General features: G+C 43.4%; 1 protein-coding gene across 2 annotated transcripts in view; it reads left to right on the top strand.

Annotated features, from left to right (window-relative positions):
• The window catches only part of CROCC2 (ciliary rootlet coiled-coil, rootletin family member 2), a 149,254-nt gene that overhangs the window by 33,589 nt on the left and 93,200 nt on the right, over positions 1-22,465 (top strand). Inside the window, exons 2-3 of one of the 2 annotated variants that reach the window (XM_075861357.1) lie at positions 7,008-7,161; positions 7,488-7,633. In XM_075861357.1, the coding sequence (XP_075717472.1) occupies positions 7,008-7,161; positions 7,488-7,633 (300 nt within the window). The remainder of the gene's footprint in view (positions 1-7,007; positions 7,162-7,487; positions 7,634-22,465) is intronic. The other variant, XM_075861358.1, reaches the window with a different exon arrangement.

Below are 22,465 nucleotides of genomic sequence, written 5' to 3' on the forward strand. Positions count from 1 at the left end.
ACCGCCAAATACAGCCATCAGAACTTTAAGATTATCTGCAAACTTATCTGCAGACGATCGGAACCTGCGATTGATCTACAGCGTCCACATGACCATCACATCAGATAAAATGGTGCTGAGAAAACTTCACCCGTCAATCAGGAGACGTAGATCGGGTGCGGTCCCGCGGTTGCCTCTGCGGCTTCGGAGAGTCCCCTCCATTTCCGGATCGACCTCCCCGGGATCTTCCTGGTGTGGGCATTAAAGCTTCTGCCCAGGTTCGCTCCATATCTAGTCGATTCCGTTTGACTTCTCTTGACTTTCGATGTGGACGGTGTGCTGGACTGCGATGCTCCTCGTGCTGGAGTCTGTATCTGCAGAGCTCTGCAAGTGCGTCCTCCGCTTCCTTCGGTGTGGTGAAAATCTTGGTCCGCCCGTTTTCTTGAAACACCCGTAAGATGGCTGGGTACTGCAGGTTAAAATGTACTTTCGCTTGGAACAGCGCGGTACAGATCTTGCTGAAAGAACGTCTGCGTTTTGCGACCTCCGTAGAATAGTCCTCGAAAAGTAGCACTTTCATGCCCATTATTTCCAAAGGACGCGATCTGCTGCGGAATGCCTTCATAAGTGCCACCTTATCATTGTAATCCAACAGCTTAAATATTACTTGTCTGGGACGAAGCGAACTGTTGTCATCCGCTGCTGGGAGATTTCTGGGGTCCGGCCCCACCCTGTGTGCCCTCTCCACCCGGCAGGGACGTGGAAGACCTAAAGCTGCTGGCAATGTCCTCTCACATAGTCGCTGTAAATCAGAAGGGATCACCGCTTCTTTCAGACCCACCAGTCGTAGGTTGCTCCTCCTGGAGTGGTTTTCCAGATCCTCCACCTTGTCCCCCAACTGCGTAGTAGCAGACAGCACCACTTTAAGTTTGGATTGCAGGCGCTCGTTTTCATCCTCCAGCAGCGTCATACGCTGTTCTAATTCATCAGTACTGGAAGTGACTTGTGCCAGCTCCGCATGCATGCGGTTCAGGGAATCTTGCACCGTTTTTTCCAGTGCCTTTTGCAGGTCTGGCGCTATCTGCTTGGCCACTTCACGGGCCAGGGCTATATAATCAATAGGTGCAGGATGAGAAGAGGCTATGGGTTCTGCAGGGCTTGAAAGCTGAGGCTGCTGCAGCGCATCATCCTGTGTGTATAGCAGGGGAGCAGTGGCGGGAAGCGCCGCCATCTTACCTCCCTTTTCCTCGGCTGCGGCTGAGTCTTCCATGGCTGGCTTATGCGCACTTCTGAGGAGGTACCTGTCCATACAGGCACCACCGGGTATGTTCCTGTGTGCAGGGCTGGTGGCTTCACAGCTGATTGTCGCCGCCGGAGCGACTGTTGCGGGCAAGCAAGCTAGACGGGAGCGGGAGCTCAGTCACTCGCGTCCTGCATCGCCAGCGCCGGAACCGGAAGTCTTTGATCATTCTTACTTAAAAGTATTGTCCAATAAGGTCAACTCCTTAAAGGGGTTATGCGGGGTCCAAAAAGTGCATTGCAATATTATATTTATGTGAAACTAAGTAACTTACTAATGTACTTTAACTTAAAATTCTGTACTAAATGGTGCAATTCGAACCTCGTGAATCAGTGTGTTCATGAACATGACCGCAAGGGGCTGTCACATTGCCTATTGCTTGAGTCCCGAGCAGAGCATCAGCTAGCGCTTTGCTTGGGACTCCAGTCCTGCTCCGGATGTCCATATTTGCTCAATTCAGGGGTTTTCTATCGCTGGAGTTCCGAGCAGAGCATCAGTTGATGCTCTGCCTGGTGACTACCGTACTTCTGACAACATCACGGTTCATATATGGTCAGTGACTTAAGGGGTTTCCTATTGCTGGAGTTCCCGAGCAGAGCAGAGCATCAGCTGATGCTCTGCTCGGGGACTCCAGTACTGCTGCCGACGTCATTGTCCATTGTCCATATATATACATTACCAGCATTGGAGAGCAGGGGAGACCAAGGCTCAATGCACACGATGTGTATTACGTGCGGCAAATCCACAGCATAATACAGTACCAGCATATTAAATGAGATTTCAGGAAATCTCATGTACACGCTGCATTTTTTTTCAGCACGTGAATTGACCTGCTGTGCATATTTTAAAATCCGCAGTATGTACATTTATCTTGCGTTTCTGCTTGCAAATTGTATCTGACTAGTTCTAAGGAAAAATGCACCAAAACCCACAGCATGAAAACGCTCCTATTGTCGCATCAAAATGTAAAAACCACATTGAAAAATGTGCGATTAGGTGCAGGTTTTACCTGCGAATTTCCTGCGATTTCCTGCGGTTTTGATGCGTATTTTCTGCAGCATAATATGCAACATGTGACTGTAGCCTAAGCCACACTAGTTATGACAGAAGTGATTGTATGTTGCTAAAGATAAAATAACATTTTAATTTCGCCACAGATTATGACCAATGGTGAAGTCCAAAAAGAAGAGAACAACTGCAGCACCCCAAAGTAAAGTAGAATTGTTAATTTATTCCTACGTGCTGTGGGGTGAATAAAGTCACTATTCTACATTATTTTGGAGTGCTGCGGTTTTTCTCTTCTCCGTGTCTATGTAGGTTTGTAGACCTGTTCTCTTTGACTGCTGTGCACCCACCTACACCTTTTAACCTCCAGAATTATTTGGACAGTGACACAAGTTTTGGCATTTTAGCTGTTTACCAAAATATATTGAATATACAGTTAGAAAATCAATATGGGCTTAAAGTTCAAACTCTCAGCTTTAATTTGAGGGTATTCACATCCTAATTTGAGGAAGGGTTTAGGAATTTCAGCTCTTTAATATGTAGCTGCCTCTTTTTCAAGGTACCAAAAGTAATTGTACAATTATCTCAAAAGCTATTTAATGGGCTGCATGGGCTATTCCCTCATTAATCAATCATCAATTAAGCAGGTAAAAGGTCTGGTGTTTATTCCAGGTGTGGCATTTGCATTTGGAAGCTGTTGCTGTGAACCCACAACATGAGGTCAAAGGAGTGAAACAGACCATCATTAGGCTGAAAAAAATGAAGAAATCCATCAGAGAGATCGCACAAATGTTAGGAGTGGCCAAATCAACAGTTTGGTACATTCTTGAAAAAAAAAAGCGCACTGGTGATCTCGTGAACTCCAAAAGGCCTGGACGTCCACGGAAGACAACAATGGTGGATGACCGCAGAATCCTTTCCATGGTGAAGAAAAACCACTTCACAACATCTACCCAAGTGAAGAACATTCTCCTGGAAGTAGGTGTATTAGTATCTAAGTCTACCATAAAGAGAAGACTTCATGTGAGCAAATACAGAGGGTTCACCACAAGGTGCAAACCATTAACCAGCCTCAAAAATAGAAAGGCCAGATTAGACTTTGCCAAACAACATGTAAAGAAGCCGCCCAGTTCTGGAACAGCATGAAACTAAGATCAACCTGTACCAGAATGATGGGAGGAAGAAAGTATGGAAAAGGCTTGGAACGGCTCATGATTCAAAGCACACCACATCCTCTGTAAAACATGGTGGAGGCAGTGTGATGGCATGGGCATGCATGGCTGCCAAAGGCACTGGGTCACTGGTGTTTATTGATGATGTGACTGAAGACAGAAGCAGCCGGATGAATTCTGAAGTGTTCAGGGATAAACTTTCTGCTCAGATTCAACCAAGTGTGCAAGGTTGATTGGACGTCGCTTCACAGTACAGATGGGCAATGACCCAAAGCATACTGCGAAAGGAACCCAGGAGGTTTTTGAAGGCAAAGAAGTGGAATATTCTGCATTGGCCAAGTCAATCACCAAATCTTAATCCTATCGAGCATGCGTTTCACTTGCTTAAGGGTATGTTCACACGTAGAGTCAAAAACGTCTCAAAATACGGTGCTGTTTTCAAGAGAAAACAGCTCCTGATTTTCAGACGTTTTCTTGTGCCACTCGCGATTTTCGCAGCATTTTTTACGGCCGTTATTGGAGTTTTTTTCGATAGAGCCAATGAAAAACGGCTCCAAAAACTTTCCAAGAAGTGACCTGCACTACTTTTTCGTGGCCTTTTTTTTACGTGTAAAAAAACGCAGCGAAAAAAGCTCCGTCGGAACAGAACATCGTTTTCCCATTGAAATCAATGGGCAGATGTTTGGAGGCGTTCTGCTTCCGACTTTTCGGGCGTTTTTCGGGCGTTTACGGGCCGAAAATAGGCCATGTGAACATACCCTAAGACAAAACTTAAGGCAGAAAGACCCACAAACAAGCAACAACTGAAGACCGCTGCAGTAAAGACCGGGCAAAGCATCACAAAGGAGGAAACCCAGTGTTTGGTGATGTCCATGGGTTCCAGACTTCAGGCAGTCATTGCCTGCAAAGGATTCTCTACAAAGTATTAGGGTATCACACGTAGTGACCAAAAACGTCTGAAAATACAGAGCTGTTTTCAAGGGAAAACAGCCCCTGCTTTTCAGACGTTTTTTGAGCAACTCGCGTTTTTTACGTCCGTTTTTGGAGCTGTTTTCATTGGAGTCTATGAGAAAACAGCTCCAAAAACGTCCAAAGAAGTGTCCTGCACTTCTTTTGACGAGGCTGTATTTTTACGCGTCGTCGTTTGACAGCTGTCAAACGACGACACGTAAATGACAGGTCGTCTGCACAGTACGTCAGCAAACCCATTCAAATGAATGGGCAGATGTTTGTCGACGTATTGTAGCCTTATTTTCAGACGTAAAACGAGGCATAATACGCCTCGTTTACGTCTGAAAATAGGTCGTGTGAACCCAGCCTTACAAAAAAAACAACACATTTTATTCATGGTAATGTTAATTTAGTCCAATTACTTTTGAGCCCCTGAAATGTGGAGGCTGTGTAGAAAAATGGTTGCAATTCCTAAACGTTTCACAGGATATTTTTGTTTAACCCCTTTAGTTAAACCTGAAAGTCTACACTTCAATTGCATCTCAGTTGTTTCATTTCAAATCCAATGTGGTGGCAGCGGAGCCCAAATCCTGAATATTGTGTCACTGTCCAAATAATTCTGGACCTAACTACAGTATACAGTGAAGGAAATAAGTATTTGATCCCTTGCTGATTTTGTAAGTTTGCCCACTGTCAAAGATATGAACAGTCTAGAATTTTTAGGCTAGGTTAATTTTACCAGTGAGAGATAGATTATATTTAAAAAAAAACAGAAAATCACATTGTCAAAATTATATATATTTATTTGCATTGTGCACAGAGAAATAAGTATTTGATCCCTTTGGCAAACAAGACTTAATACTTGGTGGCAAAACCCTTGTTGGCAAGCCCAGCAGTCAGACTTTTTTTGTAGTTGATGATGAGGTTTGCACACATGTTAGATGGAATTTTGGCCCACTCCTCTTTGCAGATCATCTGTAAATCATTAAGATTTCGAGGCTGTCGCTTGGCAACTCGGATCTTCAGCTCCCTCCATAAGTTTTCGATGGGATTTAGGTCTGGAGACTGGCTAGGCCACTCCATGACCTTAATGTGCTTCTTTTTGAGCCACTCCTTTGTTGCCTTGGCTGTATGTTTCGGGTCATTGTCGTGCTGGAAGACCCAACCACGAGCCATTTTTAATGTCCTGGTGGAGGGAAGGAGGTTGTCACTCAGGATTTGACGGTACATGGCTCCATCCATTCTCCCATTGATGCGGTGAAGTAGTCCTGTGCCCTTAGCAGAGAAACACCCCCAAAACATAATGTTTCCACCTCCATGCTTGACAATGGGGACGGTGTTCTTTGGGTCATAGGCAGCATTTCTCTTCCTCCAAACACGGCGAGTTGAGTTAATGCCAAAGAGCCCAATTTTAGTCTCATCTGACCACAGCACCTTGTCCCAATCACTCTCAGAATCATCCAGATGTTCATTTGCAAACTTCAGATGGGCCTGTACATGTGCCTTCTTGAGCAGGGGGACCTTGCGGGCACTGCAGGATTTAATCCATTACGGCGTAATGTGTTACCAATGGTTTTCTTGGTGACTGTGGTCCCAACTGCCTTGAGATCATTAACAAGTTCCCCCCATGTAGTTTTCGGCTGAGCTCTCACCTTCCTCAGGATCAAGGATACCCCACGAGGTGAGATTTTGCATGGAGCCCCAGATCGATGTCGATTGACAGTCATTTTGTATTTCTTCCATTTTCTTACTATTGCACCAACAGTTGTCTCCTTCTCACCCAGCGTCTTACTTATGGTTTTGTAGCCCATTCCAGCCTTGTGCAGGTCTATGATCTTGTCCCTGACATCCTTAGAAAGCTCTTTGGTCTTGCCCATGTTGTAGAGGTTAGAGTCAGACTGATTGAGTCTGTGGACAGGAGTCTTTTATACAGGTGACCATGTAAGACAGCTGTCTTTAATGCAGGCACCAAGTTGATTTGGAGCGTGTAACTGGTCTGGAGGAGGCTGAACTCTTAATGGTTGGTAGGGGATCAAATACTTATTTCTCTGTGCACAATGCAAATAAATATATATAATTTTGACTATGTGATTTTCTTTTTCTTTTTTTTTAATATAATCTATCTCTCACTGGTAAAATTAACCTAGCTTAAAAATTCTAGACTGTTCATGACTTTGACAGTGGGCAAACTTACAAAATTAGCAAGGGATCAAATACTTATTTCCTTCACTATATTGTGGATGTTCTGCTGTTTCTATATATTGCAATAGTGAAGTCCAGGTATCACCATATTCTGGATTGTGAGGCCTTAATAATAATAAAAGATTGAGAAGCCGTGCTCTAGCCTAAACAAGGGAGAACCATGTTGCCATATGGCCTTGCGCTCTTCAATATGGACCCAATATCATGGAGTGTTTGGACATAAAATAACCAACCCCCTTGTTCAGTAATAGTATACAGAAGATAATTATTGTCAAGGAGAAAAATGCTGTAAGAACAAGAGCACCAATAGCTCATATGAGACTCGAGACGTCTAGTCATGTAGCTGACTTAGTATGGCAGGCTTCTACTTAACTCATTGTGTAACATGTTTATTTCAGAAGCTGGAACATACAGTCCTGAATCCAGAAATTGCAGCTGAAGACAGAATATTGAGTGTTCGCAGTGTGGAGGGCGAGAGGGACACACTCACTCCTGTCCCTGCCCGAATCCGAGAGATTATCACCCAGAATCTGAATGAAGACTCAAGCCAAAGTAAGTGGAATCTGTCAATTCAATCTGTGGGGCTATAGGTATCCATTCAGGGTGTAGAGTTTCTGTAGCAACTTATGTGCGTTATCTTCATGGCACATTTTCCTCCACCATGAAATGTGTCCGCTGTTTTTTTCGTTCCATGTCAGTTGTCACGTGACAGCTAATCTCCATTCAGGTAATTGGAAAGGACACATTTTATGACCTACCTGAAATAAAAAATAGGGGATTCATCAATTTCCTCTCTAAAATTAAGATCGATTATCACTGGTCTTCTATGGTCCATGTGGAATTATGTAATGAATTTTAAATGTTTTCTTCTTTTATAGGGTACACAGACCCATATCCCGATGTCAGTGTAAAGGAGGAAAACAGATCTTTGCAAGATGAATTATTTCGCTTGAAGGACTTACTGGCGTTAACTCGTGCTGAACGCGATGACCTTACCATCAAGAACCATGCCCTGAGTGAGAAGGTAATAAAAATAGACATGCATGACATGTTTGTAAGCACAAATTGTAGGTCAGTATCACACTTATAGCCGGCCCTACACATAACGCCACTCTCCCAACTCTACCGTGACCTCCCATTAACATGCACATTCGGCTTGGCTGAGCATGCATGTTTATTTGAATGGGGATATGGGAATAAGCCCTGCCAGACACTTCTGGCAACGGCTTATCTTAGGCGGGAAAAAAGGAAAGGGCAGGTTGAAATCTAACAAGTATTAGATCTGTTGCAGCCCTTGGGTGTAAACAAGTCCATTTATTGACAACAAGCAGAGGTTTTGAAAATGGTTAGGAATTTATAAAAATACATTTTATTTACATGAAACCAAAACCCATATACTAAAACGTGACAGGTACAAACACACAAACCAGGTCCCCAGTTTTTATTCCAGAAAACTAAAACAATGAGCATCAGAAAATGGTCGTAACAACTATCAGACATATCATTTAGCGTTCCTAAGTTGGACAAACAGTGTAAGATGACTCATCCCCAGAACCATAAGATTTTTGATCGTGATTTCCAATATGTTATAAAATCTCTTGGCGCCGTATGAAGTGTCTCTGGTCGTCAAAAGCATTCATTATCTTTTCACATGACCACACTTAAAAAACCTGTTCCTGGATCATAACTCTGTAAATATAAAGGATCTCCTAATACAATAACACAGATGCACTGCAGCAGTATTTTCACAGTTGGGTCTCATTCACACAACAGATTTGCTCTACCTCACTCTATTTCGGACGTATTCTGGCCAAAAATAAATACTTCTATGGAGGAATAGTTCCGTAATATGGCATCTAATGGAGCATGCCGCATTGGTGCCATATTACAGCCCTTTACAATTTGGAGGTTGTACGGTTTTATAATACGGCAATGTGCATAAGCAGGGCCGGCCTCGGGTGTGCGACCTGTGCCATTGCACATGCCGCATCACTCCTGCAGATGGAAGAGAGCGCCGCACTGGCTCCCTTCCCATGCTTGTGTTGCAGAAGCGCCCGGGCCCGGCGACTCAGCAGCAGCCTTTCCGCCCGCGCGCTTCTTCTCTCAGTGGCGTCGCTACCGCTGTAGCAACCACAGCAGATGCACCAGGCATGAGGGCGACTGTGCCGGCCGTCGGGGCGGCCCGTTCCCCCCCATAGCCGCTGCTAGCAGCCGCTGTGGCTGCCACAGCGGTAGCGACGCCACATTCAATAGTATCTGCGTTCTTAGGACGCAAATACTATTGAACACACACTATAGCAGAGCAGGGAGGTAACTCCCTGCTCTGCTATCTACTAGCGCTACTGTAGCTCCCTGAAGGAGCGGAATCCCCGTGTGGCCAGGGATTCCGCTCCTGGACGGAGCGCTTGATGTCTCTGTCCATAAACACTGTCCATAAACACTGTGAACGGGTATTCCACTCCAGGAGTTGCCCCTGATATTACCGTCCATATGACTACAGGGCCACATGGGGATTCTTCTCCTTCAGGGAGCTACAGTGGCGCTATCTACAGGGGGGGGGTGCTGTCTACAAGGGGGCTGTGTGGCACTGCCTACAAGGGGGCTGTGTGGCACCGCCTACAAGGGGGCTGTGGAGCACTACCTACAAGGGGGCTGTGGAGCACTACCTACAAGGGGGCTGTGGAGCACTACCTACAAGGGGGCTGTGGAGCACTACCTACAAGGGGGCTGTGGAGCACTACCTACAAGGGGGCTGTGGAGCACTACCTACAAGGGGGCTGTGGAGCACTACCTACAAGGGGCTATGTGGCACTATCTACAGAGGGTTGTGTGGTACTATCTACAGGGGGCATCTGTGAGTGGCAGGCTAATGGTCATTTTAGTGAGAGTGGCGGACTGATGGTCATTTTACTGTGAATGGGGGGCTGATGGTCATTTTACTGTGAATGGGGGGCTGATGGTCATTTTACTGTGAATGGGGGGCTGATGGTCATTTTACTGTGAATGAGGGGGCTGATGGTTATTTTACTGTGAGTGGGGGGCTGATGGCAATTTTACGGTGAGTGGCGGGCTGATTTTCATTTTACTGTTAGTGGGGGGACTGATGGTCATTTTACTGTGAGTGGGGGGACTGATGGTCATTTTACTGTTAGTGGGGGGACTGATGGTCATTTTACTGTGAGTGTTGTAGCTAATGGTCATTTTAGTGAGAGTGGCGGACTGATGGTCATTTTACTGTGAATGGGGGGCTGATGGTCATTTTACTGTGAATGGGGGCTGATGGTCATTTTACTGTGAATGGGGGGCTGATGGTCATTTTACTGTGAATGAGGGGGCTGATGGTTATTTTACTGTGAGTGGGGGGCTGATGGCAATTTTACGGTGAGTGGCGGGCTGATTTTCATTTTACTGTTAGTTGGGGGACTGATGGTCATTTTACTGTGAGTGGGGGGACTGATGGTCATTTTACTGTTAGTGGGGGGACTGATGGTCATTTTACTGTGAGTGTTGTAGCTAATGGTCATTTTACTGTGAGTGGCGGGCTGGTGGTAATTTTACTGTAGGTGGCGGGCTAATGGTAATTTTACTGTGAGTGGGGGGGCTGAATTTTTTTTTTTTGCAGGGGTGCCTCGAGTCCAAAAAGGTTGGGAAACTCTTTACTAGGCTACAGGACCATGCCGGACTATGCAAGGATCCCGTCGTCGGCGTTGTGGAGCAGCTCAGTTCATCGTGGGAACAGGGCTTAGGTGAGTACAAGTTTTTTGTTTAGGGGCACTGTCTACAAGGGGGAGGTGGGGGGCTGTATGGCACTGTCTACATGGGGTGGTGGGGGGCTGTATGTCACTGTCTACAAGGAGGAGGTGGAGGATTATGGCACGGTCTACAGGGAGGCTGTATGGCACAATCTACAGGGGGGCACTATCTACAAGGGGGGACTGTGTGGCAGCCAGGTGAGGGGGGCATTATACTGTGTGGAGGCCACTAAGCGGACACTATACTGTGTAGGGGCACTACAGGGGTCAATATACTGTGTGTGGCACTTAGGGGCATAATACTGTGTGGGCACAATTAGAGGACAAAATACTGTGTCCTTGAAAGGGTTATAATACATTATTAAATATTATTATTATACTGTATGGGGGGCACTATATAGGGCAATATACTAGGGGGGCATTATACTTTTTTATGGGGCAATCTTCTTTTATGATGGGGTGGGGCGCCGAAAGATAATTTTGTATGGGGCGCTATCTATTTTAAGGCCGGCCCTTTGCATGAGCTCTTAAACAAACCAAGTCTTACTACATTTAGGGTATGTTCACAGAGTTTTTTGCAGGCAGAAAATTCTGCCTGGAAAAATCAGCTCCGGTTCATTTGAAGTGGTTATGCACCACACTCGCGTGAAAAAAACGCCTCCACCTCCTTTTGAAATCAATGGGAGTCAATTTCGGCCGTTTTTTTACTTATTTTTTGCCGCGGTTTCCGAGTGCTGTCATCAGCTAATTCTGTCATTCCATTAGATTTTGAATGGAGCGACGGCACGCATGCTCGACGACTGCTCCTTTCAATGTCCTTTGGGATCCCCATTCTCACGATCGGTATTGTTTCCAAAATATTTACTCATTAACCCTTTCCTATCCTGCCCTGTGCTGTAAGTGTCAGCACTTAATTCACTGTATATTTACGATTGTTGTGATAGCAGGGGCACAGCAGTTGTGCCCGTGCGGTCACCGCATGGTGGTGGCTGTTATTGACAGCCGCCATCCCGGCGGAAAAAGCCAGGATCAGAGATGAACTCTCATCCAAGCTGTTTAACATTTTTGATGCCATGATCATTCACGATTGTGACATCATAAAGGAGGGGGACTTCCTTTGCCCCCTGATTGGCAGCCCAAGCAATAGCGATCACTGACCTTTTTAAATGACAGCCCTGGGCCTAACAAAGTTCCCTCAGGCTTTGGAGTCCCCAGGCAGAGCATCAGCTGATGCTTTTCTCGGGTACCCCAGCGATAGGAAACCCCTGAATTGACCAAATATGGACGTCGGGAGCAGTGCTGGAGTCCCCGAGCAAAGCGCTAGCTAATGCTCTGCTCGGGACTCAAGCAATAGGCAATGTGACAGCCCCTTGCGGTCATGTTCACGAACAGCACATGAAGCTAGAGCTTTGTCACGTGGGGCCATGTAGGAGCGTCATCATTATTAGAAAAGCTCCAGCACTTCTTGAATAATTCATGAGGTTTGAACTGCAACATTTAGTACAGAATTTTTAAGTAAAGTATATTAGGGGGTTACTTAATTTAAAAAAACAAAACTTTCACAAACTTCCAAAAATATACAAATTTGACATGTTGTTCTACCCATTGATATTAATACCCATATAAGCCACATATTTATCATTGACAGTAGAACAATGGCATTATACCATATGATCCGAAAACAGTATTTATTAAACCCTCTAGGGTCAGAATAAAGGACAATGCTATCCTGATGATCTGTCACAGGCAAAAACTGTTGAAAATCTGTGCCTCTCCAAGTAAGGGGAGCATTTGAGTCATAGCCCTGTGGATTAAACATTAGTCCAATAATAACTCGCCAATGTTTTAACGAGACTGGCACTACCCTTTGTAAGTTCCAAAACTTCTCCCACAATGCCATCTGCTTGTCATACACATCTTGACTTAAGCTGGGACTCAAATCTCTGCTTGTGTGCTGTGTCAGCCTTTGGCAGTGTACCATAAGCCTCGCACACTGACGACAAGGCCCTTGACTGCTTTGTGACCTTGTCCCTCACACCAGATCTCGCATCATTCCCTCCAGCTGCACCTCTCTGCTCCCCCCATGGGGCCAGATTCCCACCTTCCCGAGCAGAATTAACGCTCTCTCATAACATCACTAAATAAACTGTCTGGCTGTTAACAACCCAGTGGGAGCGCTGCCCTCCCCGCAAACACTTTCCCAGGGACGTGTGATCTCCGACTCCCATCCCTTCCCCCCACAGCTCCCCTCGAGCAACACAGGAGACGTCAAGACTTCACACTTTCAAACAGAAATGCTTATATAGTGACACATTTTATTGGACAACATAAATATTTCTCTACGGATTTGGTTCAACATGAATGTTTTATATCAGATTGAAAGCTGTCAAGCTAATAATTATTTCCAAACAGTTTTAGTGCCATTTAGCCACTAATTGACCCCCGCGGCAATGTTTTTGTATCCTCTGGCACAAAAAGGTCGCTGTATATGGCTGTTTTAGCGGGAATTTTTCTTAAAGTGGAATTTTAGCGGTAACTTGCCTAGGGGGGGTTTAAGGTATGATTCACTAAATATAAAAGTAACTATTAAGATCAATCTGTCTTTATGTGAGCATTAAAAAACAGTACAACTTCAAGCTGGTGGCGCCAGCGAGTGACTGAGGAAACATCAAAATGGGCACTAAAAGGTCTAAATTTAGACATAAAGAGGAACAGACCAACACATGTTCTGATGGGGTTTAGTGAGGTGAGAGGGAGATTGTAGAGATGGCTGCAGGAGAAAGACAAGTTATTCATGTGACAAGCGCATAAATCTGAGATAACATACAAAGATTGGTGAATAATTCCTGCTATTTGAAAGGGAACCTTTGCTGAGGTGCAGCATGGGAACTATTGGGCACCGTTGGTGTTGTTTGGCTCTCCATATATTGGAAAAAAAGTCACCTGACTTAACAGTTCTTTGTGTGAGGCCTTATGGCACAGACATGTGCAGGAGAGTGTACGGCGGCACATGGAGTCCCCTGTAGCACTGTAATCGAGCCATAGACATTGTGTGCTGCTGTATAGTTCTCCATGCAGCTCCGTATTTCAGAGATATCCTCCCCTAGAAGTACCCCGATGGAACATGGGACATTTTCTTACTGTTGGATCTTAATGGAATATGACAGAAAAAAACCTCTGTATGAAATCCGAGGCATATGTAGTAGGTACACACAGGCCACATACACAATCTATTGGCGCTACAACTCTTGAGTTTGTTCAGTCATAATACAGACATGTGCTGTACTGGACTGACTGTCAGAGTTTGTGTTGCTAGAGACTAACCCTGACAAAGCACTACCATTGGTGATTGTTAAACGCCTTTAACCCCTTCACGCAAATGGGCGTACCATTATGTCCTAATTGCAAAATCTTTTGATCGCAATAGGACATAATGGTACGCTTAGTGGATGGCATGGGCACAAGAGCTGTGCACACGCCATCCACAGCACGGCTGTAATATACAGACGACATCCCGGAGATACCTCCGATCCCGGCCGTTTAACCCCTTAGACGCCAAACTCAATAGCACCTGCCGTATCTAAGTGGCTGCAGAGGGGTCACTTTGTCACCCCATCAGTGCCCCACAACATGATTGGGCACCTATGGGTTGCCATGGCAGCTGGGGACCTGACAAAAAATGGTTTGATTGCTACCAAAGCATTATAGAAGCGATCAAACAATCACATTGTAAAGTCCCCTAGTGGGAACGTAAATTAAAGTGTAACTAAACATTTGACAAACTTCTGACATGTCATAGTGACCTGTCAGAAGTTTTGAGCGGTGGAGGTCCGAGCACTGAGACTCCCACCAATCGTTCAAACAAAGCAGCAGAAGCACTCGAGTGAGCACTTAGCTGCTTCGTGTATGTTCGGCTTTTTCTGGAAAGCCGATGTATCGGAGTACGGGCTCATAGACTTTCAATTGAGCCCGTACTCCCATACGTTGATTTCTGGAAAAAGCTTAACACACGAAACGGCTAAGCATTTGAGCGAATGGTGGGGGTCTCAGTGCTCAGACCGCCACCAATCAAAACTTCTGACATGTCACTATGACATGTCAGAAGCTTGTCACACATTTAGTTACTCTTTAAACATAGTTTAACCCCTTCCCGCACCTTGAAGCAGTAACATCACACCTTGACGTGATGTTACGTCTGGACTTTGACAGTTAACCGCCGCGCGGCGCTACACCGCAGCGGCGGTTAACTGTGCAGGGTGTCTCCCTGCACTCCCTTTTGCCGATCAGCGGCCCATCGCTGCTGATTTCGGCAATTAACCTGTTAGATACGACGGTCGATTGTGATCGCCGCATTTAAGGAGTTTAGAGCAGATCGTCAGACAATGGCGTCTGGCCTGCCAGGTACGGAAACCTTTGAGGCTGGTCCTCATAGGCTTCCTGTCAGAGTGACTGTCTTGTCACAATGACAGTTAGGGCTGATTCAGACGAACGTTGCGTTTTTGCGCGCGCAAAAAACGCGGCGTTTTGTGCGCGCAAAAACCACTTGACAGCTCCGTGTGTCATCCGTGTATGATGCGCGGCTGCGTGATTTTCGCGCAGTCGCCATCATAGAGATGAGTCTAGTCGACGTCAGTCACTGTCCAGGGTGCTGAAAGAGTTAACTGATCGGCAGTTAACTCTTTCAGCACCCTCGACAGTGAATGCCGATCACAATATCGAGAAACCTGTTAAAAAAAAAGAAAAAGTTCGTACTTACCGAGAACTTCCCTCCCGGCCGTTGCCTTGGTGACGCGCCTCTCTTGACTTCGGGCCCCACCTCCCTGGATGACGCGGCAGTCCATGTGACCGCTGCAGCCTGTGCTTGGCCTGTGATTGGCTGGAGCTATCACTTGGACTGAATTGTCATCCCGGGAGGTCAGACTGGAGGAAGAAGCCGGGAGTTATCGGTAAGTCAGAACTTAATTTTTTTTTTACACGTTCATGTATATTGGGATCGGAAGTCACTGTCCAGGGTGCTGAAACAGTTTAACTCTTTCAGCACCCTGGACAGTGACTATCTCCTGACGTCGCGTACCGGAAATTTTTTTGCCGGGTTCGGCCAAAACGAGTTCGGCCGAACCCGGTGAAGTTCGGTTCAGTTGTCCGGGTTCGCTCATCTCGAAGACACTCCGTTTGGATGTTTGGAAACAGAAAAGCACGTGGTGCTTTTCTGTTTACACTCATCCTGTTGACAGCTGGTGCGCGAAACAGTCGGTTCGCACGGAAGTGCTTCCGTGCGACCTGCGTGGTTTTCACGCACCCATTCACGGAGATATTGAGCATGTCGCGCTTTTTGCGCAGTGGACAAACGCTGCGCAAAAAGCACGGACTGTCTGTACTGCCCCATAGACTTGTATTGGTCTGTGCGTGGCGCGTGAAAACCACGCGGCCCGCACGGACCCAATACACGTTCGTGTGAATCCCCCCTTAGAATACATTACACTACTTAAGTAGTGTAATGTATTCTAGCAGCGATCAGTGCTGCAAGTCTTCATGTCCCCTAGTGGGACAAAAAAAAAAGTAAAAAAAGGTAATAAAAAAGTTTTAGAAAAGTGTAAAAATAAAAGTTATAAGTTACAAATACAAAAAAAATGCTTTTTTTCCTATAATAAGTATTTTATTATAGGAAAAAAAATCAGCACGTTAAAAAAAGTACACATATTTAGTAAAAAACCATGCCAGAATCACAATTTTTTGGTCACCACGCCTCCCAAAATATAGAATAAAAAGTGATCGAAAAGTCGCATGTACGCCAAAATAGTACCAATAAAAACTACATCCTGTCCCGCAAAAAACAAGCCCTTACACAGCTTTTTTCTGTTCAATCATTTTTATTAATTTTACACGAAAAGAATAGATGCAAACTATACATGTCACAGATTATTGTTTGCACATAGGAAGGTTACAGCATCATAGTCATCGTAACTGCTTTGTATCATTACAACAGTATAACATTACAACAAGACAACAGAGCAACATCGCTAGCAACTTGTATGTCTTCAGAAGATATTGTAAGAATATGGTTTCTTACACAGCTTTTTTGATTGAAAAATAAAAAAAGTTATGGCTCTCAGAATATGGTGACACAAAAAAGAAATAGTTTTATACAAAAAGTGATTTTATTGCGCAAATGCTGCAAAACATAAAAAAACTATATACATCTGGTATCGCCGTAATCGTATCAACCCGCAGAATAAAGTAAATGTCCTTTAAAGCCCACGGTAAAGGCTGTTAAAAAAAAAAAAGGAATAAAAAACATTCTCAGAATTAAGGGTTTTTAATCACCTAGCTTGCCAAAAAATGGAATGAAAAGTGATCAAAAAATCGCATGTACCCCAAAAGTGTTCCAAAAGCAGATAAGATTGGGCACCACTTATTAGACACTGCCAACACATATGTGAAATATTATTTATATACCGCATTATCATACCCTTTTATTATGCCCTGATGTACTCTGCCCAGCCTACATATGCCCCCACATTATAAACTGAAATACCAGTAAAACTCCAAACAGTACTAAACACCAAGCAAAATCTGCGCTCCAAAAACCAAATGCTGCTTCCTTCTTTCTGAGCCCTGCACCATGCCCAAACAGAAGTTTATGTCCACAGATATGGCATCGCCATACCTGGGAGAACACAATTAATATTTTATGAGATATTTGTCTTCAGTGCCACAAACTGGGCACAACATATTGTGCACTAAAATGGCACATCAGTGGAAAATTTTAATTTTCACTCCACACCATAGCATGTTGTAGTGCGGGGGTTATATATGGCGCTGGCTCACACGCTGAGCCCGTGCCATACGCTGCGGGTGTCAGTTGTGTATTACAGCTGACACCCGGGACTAACGGACAGGAACAGCGATCACGCTGTTACAGGTGCCTGTAAAAATGACAATATACTGCAATACATTAGTATTGCAGTATATTGTACCAGCGATCTAATGATCACTCGTTCCAGTCCCCTAGGGGGACCAATAAAATGTGTAAAAAAAAAAGTAAATAAAGTTATTATTAGTGAAAATTTTTTGATAAATATTTAAAGTAAAAAAAACAACCCTTTTCCCATTTATTTTTCTCAAATAATGTATAAAATAAAAAAATACACAAAATTGGTATCGCTACGTCCATAAAAGTCCAAACTATTACAATATACTAATATTTAACTTACACTCACGCCGTAAAAAATAAAGAATTTATAATGCCAAATTGGTCACCTTCGCGCTAAAAAAATTAATAATAAAAAAGTGTCCAAAAAGTTGTATGTACCAAAAAATTGCACCAATAAAAACTACAGCTCGTCCCGCAAAAAATAAGCCCTCACACCTATCAATCGACCAAAAAATAAAAAAAATTATACCTCTTGGAATGTAGTGAAACAAAACAATTTATTTTTTTTAACAAATAGTTTTTACTTTGCAAAAGTAGTAAAATATAAAAAAAACGATATGTTCGGCATTACCGTAATCGCATTGACTCACAGAAAAAAAATTTAAGTTGTTGTTTTTGCTGCATGGCGAAAGCATTAAAAACAAAACTCAAAAAACTATGGAGGAATCGCAGCTTTTTTAAATTTCTGCCTTCAAAGGATTTTATTTTCAGTTTCCCAGTACATTAATTAGTAATTTAAATGGTGTCAATAGAAACAACAACTCCTCCCCAAAGAAATAAGGCCTCACACCGCTCTAGTGACGGAAAAATAAAGAAGTTATGGCTCTTGGAAAGCGGGGAGGAAAAATCTAAAAAGAAAAAGCAAAAAATGGATCAGTCCGGAATGGGTTAATTAATTTCTAATAAAAAAAACATTTATGACCACATGTGGGGTATTGCTGTACTCGGGAGAAATTGCTTTACAAATGTTGGGGTGCTTTTTCCTCCTTTATTCTTTGTAAAAATGAAAATGAAACATTTTCGTGGAAATAATGTTGATATTCATTTTCACTGCCTAATTCTAATGAATTCAGCAAAAAAAAAACTGTAGGGTCAAAATGCTCACTATACCCCTAGATAGATTCCTTGAGGGGTGTATTTTTCAAAATGGGGTCACTTTTGGGTGGTTTCCACGGTTTTGGTCCGTCCAGTTCATTGCAAATGCGACATGGCACTAAAAAGTATTCCAGCAAAATCAGCGCTCCAAAATCCAAATGACGCTCCTTCCCTTCTGAGCCCTGCTGTGGGTCCAAATAGCAGTTTATGACCACATATGGGGTATTGCCGTAATCTGGAGAAATTGCTTTGAAAATGTTGGGGTGTTTTTTCTCTTTATTCCTTGTAAAAATGCAAAATGTCTACATTTTTTTCAGTAAAAAAGTAGATTTTCATCTTCACAGACTAATTCAAATACATTTAGCAAAAAAAAAGTGGGGTCAAAATGCTAACTATACTCCTAGATAAATTCCTTGAGGGGTATAGTTTCCAAAATGGGGTCACTTTTGTTTTTTGTTTTTTATATTGTTTTGGCACCACAAGAGCTCTTCAAACCAGACATGGAGCCTAAAATATATTCTAATAAAAAGAAGGCTCCTTTACTTCTAAGGCTTGTGCTTCAGTCCATTACCACACTAGTGCCACAGGTGGGATATTTCTAAATAACTGCAGAATCTGGGCAATGAATATTAAGTTGCATTTCTCGGGTAAAACGTTCTGTGTTACAGAAAAAACTGTTTTACAAATAATAAAAACAAACAAAAATAAAAAATTTGTAAATTTCACATCTACATTGCTTTAATTCCTCAGAAATGCTTAAAGAGGCTCTGTCACCAGATTTTGCAACCCCTATCTGCTATTGCAGCAGATAGGCGCTGCAATGTAGATTACAGTAACGTTTTTATTTTTAAAAAACGAGCATTTTTGGCCAAGTTATGACCATTTTTGTAATTATGCAAATGAGGCTTGCAAAAGTCCAAGTGGGTGTGTTTAAAAGTAAAAGTCCAAGTGGGCGTGTATTAGGTGCGTACATCGGGGCGTTTTTAATACTTTTACTAGCTGGGCGCTGTGAAGAGAAGTAACATCCTCTTCTCTTCAGAACGCCCAGCTTCTGACAGTGCAGATCTGTGACGTCACTCACAGGTCCTGCATCGTGACGGCCACATCGGCAGCAGAGGCTACAGTTGATTCTGCAGCAGCATCAGCGTTTGCAGGTAAGATCGACTTACCTGCAAACGCTGATGCTGCTGCAGAATCAACTGTAGCCTCTGGTGCCGATGTGGCCGTCACGATGCAGGACCTGTGAGTGACGTCACAGATCTGCACTGTCACAAGCTGGGCGTTCTGAAGAGAAGAGGATGTTACTTCTCATCAGAGCGCCCAGCTAGTGAAAGTATTAAAAACGCCCCGATGTACGCACATAATACACGCCCACTTGGACTTTTACTTTTAAACACACCCACTTGGACTTTTGCAAGCCTCATTTGCATAACTACAAAAATGGTCATAACTTGGCCAAAAATGCTCGTTTTTTAAAAATAAAAACGTTACTGTAATCTACATTGCAGCGCCTATCTGCTGCAATAGCAGATAGGGGTTGCAAAATCTGGTGACAGAGCCTCTTTAAAGGGTTAAAACATTTTCTGAATGCTGTTTTGGATACTTCGAGGGTGCAGTTTTCAAAATTTATGGGGTGATTTATGGGGACTTTCTAATATATAAGGCCCTCAAAGTCACTTCAGAACTGAACTGGTCCCTGAAAAAATAGCCTAATTAAATTTTCTTGAAAATATGAGAAATTGCTGCTAAATTCTAAGCCTTGTAACGTCCTGGAAAAATAAAAGAATGTTCAAACAACGATGCCAAGATAAAGTAGACATATGGGATATATGAAATAGGAATACCACACAAAATAGTTACTATCTGTCTTACAAGGAGATACATTTAAATTTAGAAATATGCTAATTTTTTTAAATTTTCTCTAAATTATGGTGTTTTTCATAATTAATTTATCGACCAAATTTTTATAAAAGCATTCCAAAGTTATTACAACATAAAGTGACACATGTCAGATTTGAAAAAATCGGCTTCATCCTCAGCCAAAACAGGCTCAGTCCTGAAGGGGTTAATAAAGCTTGTTTTAAAATAAAAAATAACAAAAAATTTCACAGTAAGAACATAAAATGAAACCATTTTTTTCCCATGGTTTTATCTTGCAAATGTGTTTTATAGACAAAATATATACAGTTAGGTCCAGAATTATTTGGACAGTGACACAATCTTCATGATTTGGGCTCCGCTGCCACCACATTGAATTTGAAATTAAACAACCGAGATGCAATTGAAGTGTAGACTTTCAGGTTTAATTCAAGGGGTTGAACAAAAATATCCTGTGAAACGTTTAGGAATTGCAACCATTTTTCTACACAGTCTCCTCATTTCAGGGGCTCAAAAGTAATTGGACAAATTAACATTACCATAAATAAAATGTGTCATTTTTAATACTTTGTAGAGAATCCTTTGCAGGCAATGACTGCCTGAAGTCTGGAGCCCATGGACATCACCAAATGCTGGGTTTCCTCCTTTATGATGCTTTGCCCGGCCTTTACTGCAGCCGTCTTCAGTTGTTGCTTGTTTGTGGGTCTTTCTGCCTTAAAGAGACTCTGTCACCACATTATAAGTGCCCTATCTCCTACATAATGTGATCGGCGCTGTAATGTAGGTGACAGCAGTGCTTTTTATTTAGAAAAACAATCTATTTTCACCAAGTTATGAGCGATTTTAGCTTTATGCTAATGACTTTCTTAATGCCCAACTGGGCGTGTTTTTACTTTTGACCAAGTGGTCATTGTGAATAGAAGTGTATGACGCTTACCAATCAATACGTCGACAAACATCTGCCCATTCATTTGAATGGGTTTGCTGACGTACTGTGCAGACGACCTGTCATTTACGTGTCGTCGTTTGACAGCTGTCAAACGACGACGCGTAAAAATACAGCCTCGTCAAAAGAAGTGCAGGACACTTCTTTGGACGTTTTTGGAGCTGTTTTCTCATAGACTCCAATGAAAACAGCTCCAAAAACGGACGTAAAAAACGCGAGTTGCTCAAAAAACGTCTGAAAAGCAGGGGCTGTTTTCCCTTGAAAACAGCTCTGTATTTTCAGACGTTTTTGGTCACTACGTGTGATACCCTAATACTTTGTAGAGAATCCTTTGCAGGCAATGACTGCCTGAAGTCTGGAACCCATGGACATCACCAAACACTGGGTTTCCTCCTTTGTGATGCTTTGCCCGGTCTTTACTGCAGCGGTCTTCAGTTGTTGCTTGTTTGTGGGTCTTTCTGCCTTAAGTTTTGTCTTAGGGTATGTTCACATGGCCTATTTTCGGCCCGTAAACGCCCGAAAAACGCCCGAAAAGTCGGAAGCAGAACGCCTCCAAACATCTGCCCATTGATTTCAATGGGAAAACGATGTTCTGTTCCGACGGAGCTTTTTTCGCTGCGTTTTTTTACACGTAAAAAAAAGGCCACGAAAAAGTAGTGCAGGTCACTTCTTGGAAAGTTTTTGGAGCCGTTTTTCATTGGCTCTATCGAAAAAAACTCCAATAACGGCCGTAAAAAATGCTGCGAAAATCGCGAGTGGCACAAGAAAACGTCTGAAAATCAGGAGCTGTTTTCTCTTGAAAACAGCACCGTATTTTGAGACGTTTTTGACTCTACGTGTGAACATACCCTTAAGCAAGTGAAACGCATGCTCGATAGGATTAAGATTTGGTGATTGACTTGGCCAATGCAGAATATTCCACTTCTTTGCCTTCAAAAACCTCCTGGGTTCCTTTCGCAGTATGCTTTGGGTCATTGCCCATCTGTACTGTGAAGCGACGTCCAATCAACCTTGCACACTTGGTTGAATCTGAGCAGAAAGTTTATCCCTGAACACTTCAGAATTCATCCGGCTGCTTCTGTCTTCAGTCACATCATCAATAAAACACTAGTGACCCAGTGCCTTTGGCAGCCATGCATGCCCATGCCATCACACTACCTCCACCATGTTTTACAGAGGATGTGGTGTGCTTTGGATCATGAGCCGTTCCAAGCCTTCTCCATACTTTCTTCCTCCCATCATTCTGGTACA

The sequence above is a fragment of the Rhinoderma darwinii genome, chromosome 4 (genome assembly GCF_050947455.1).
Source record: "Rhinoderma darwinii isolate aRhiDar2 chromosome 4, aRhiDar2.hap1, whole genome shotgun sequence".
Lineage (NCBI taxonomy): Eukaryota > Metazoa > Chordata > Amphibia > Anura > Rhinodermatidae > Rhinoderma > Rhinoderma darwinii.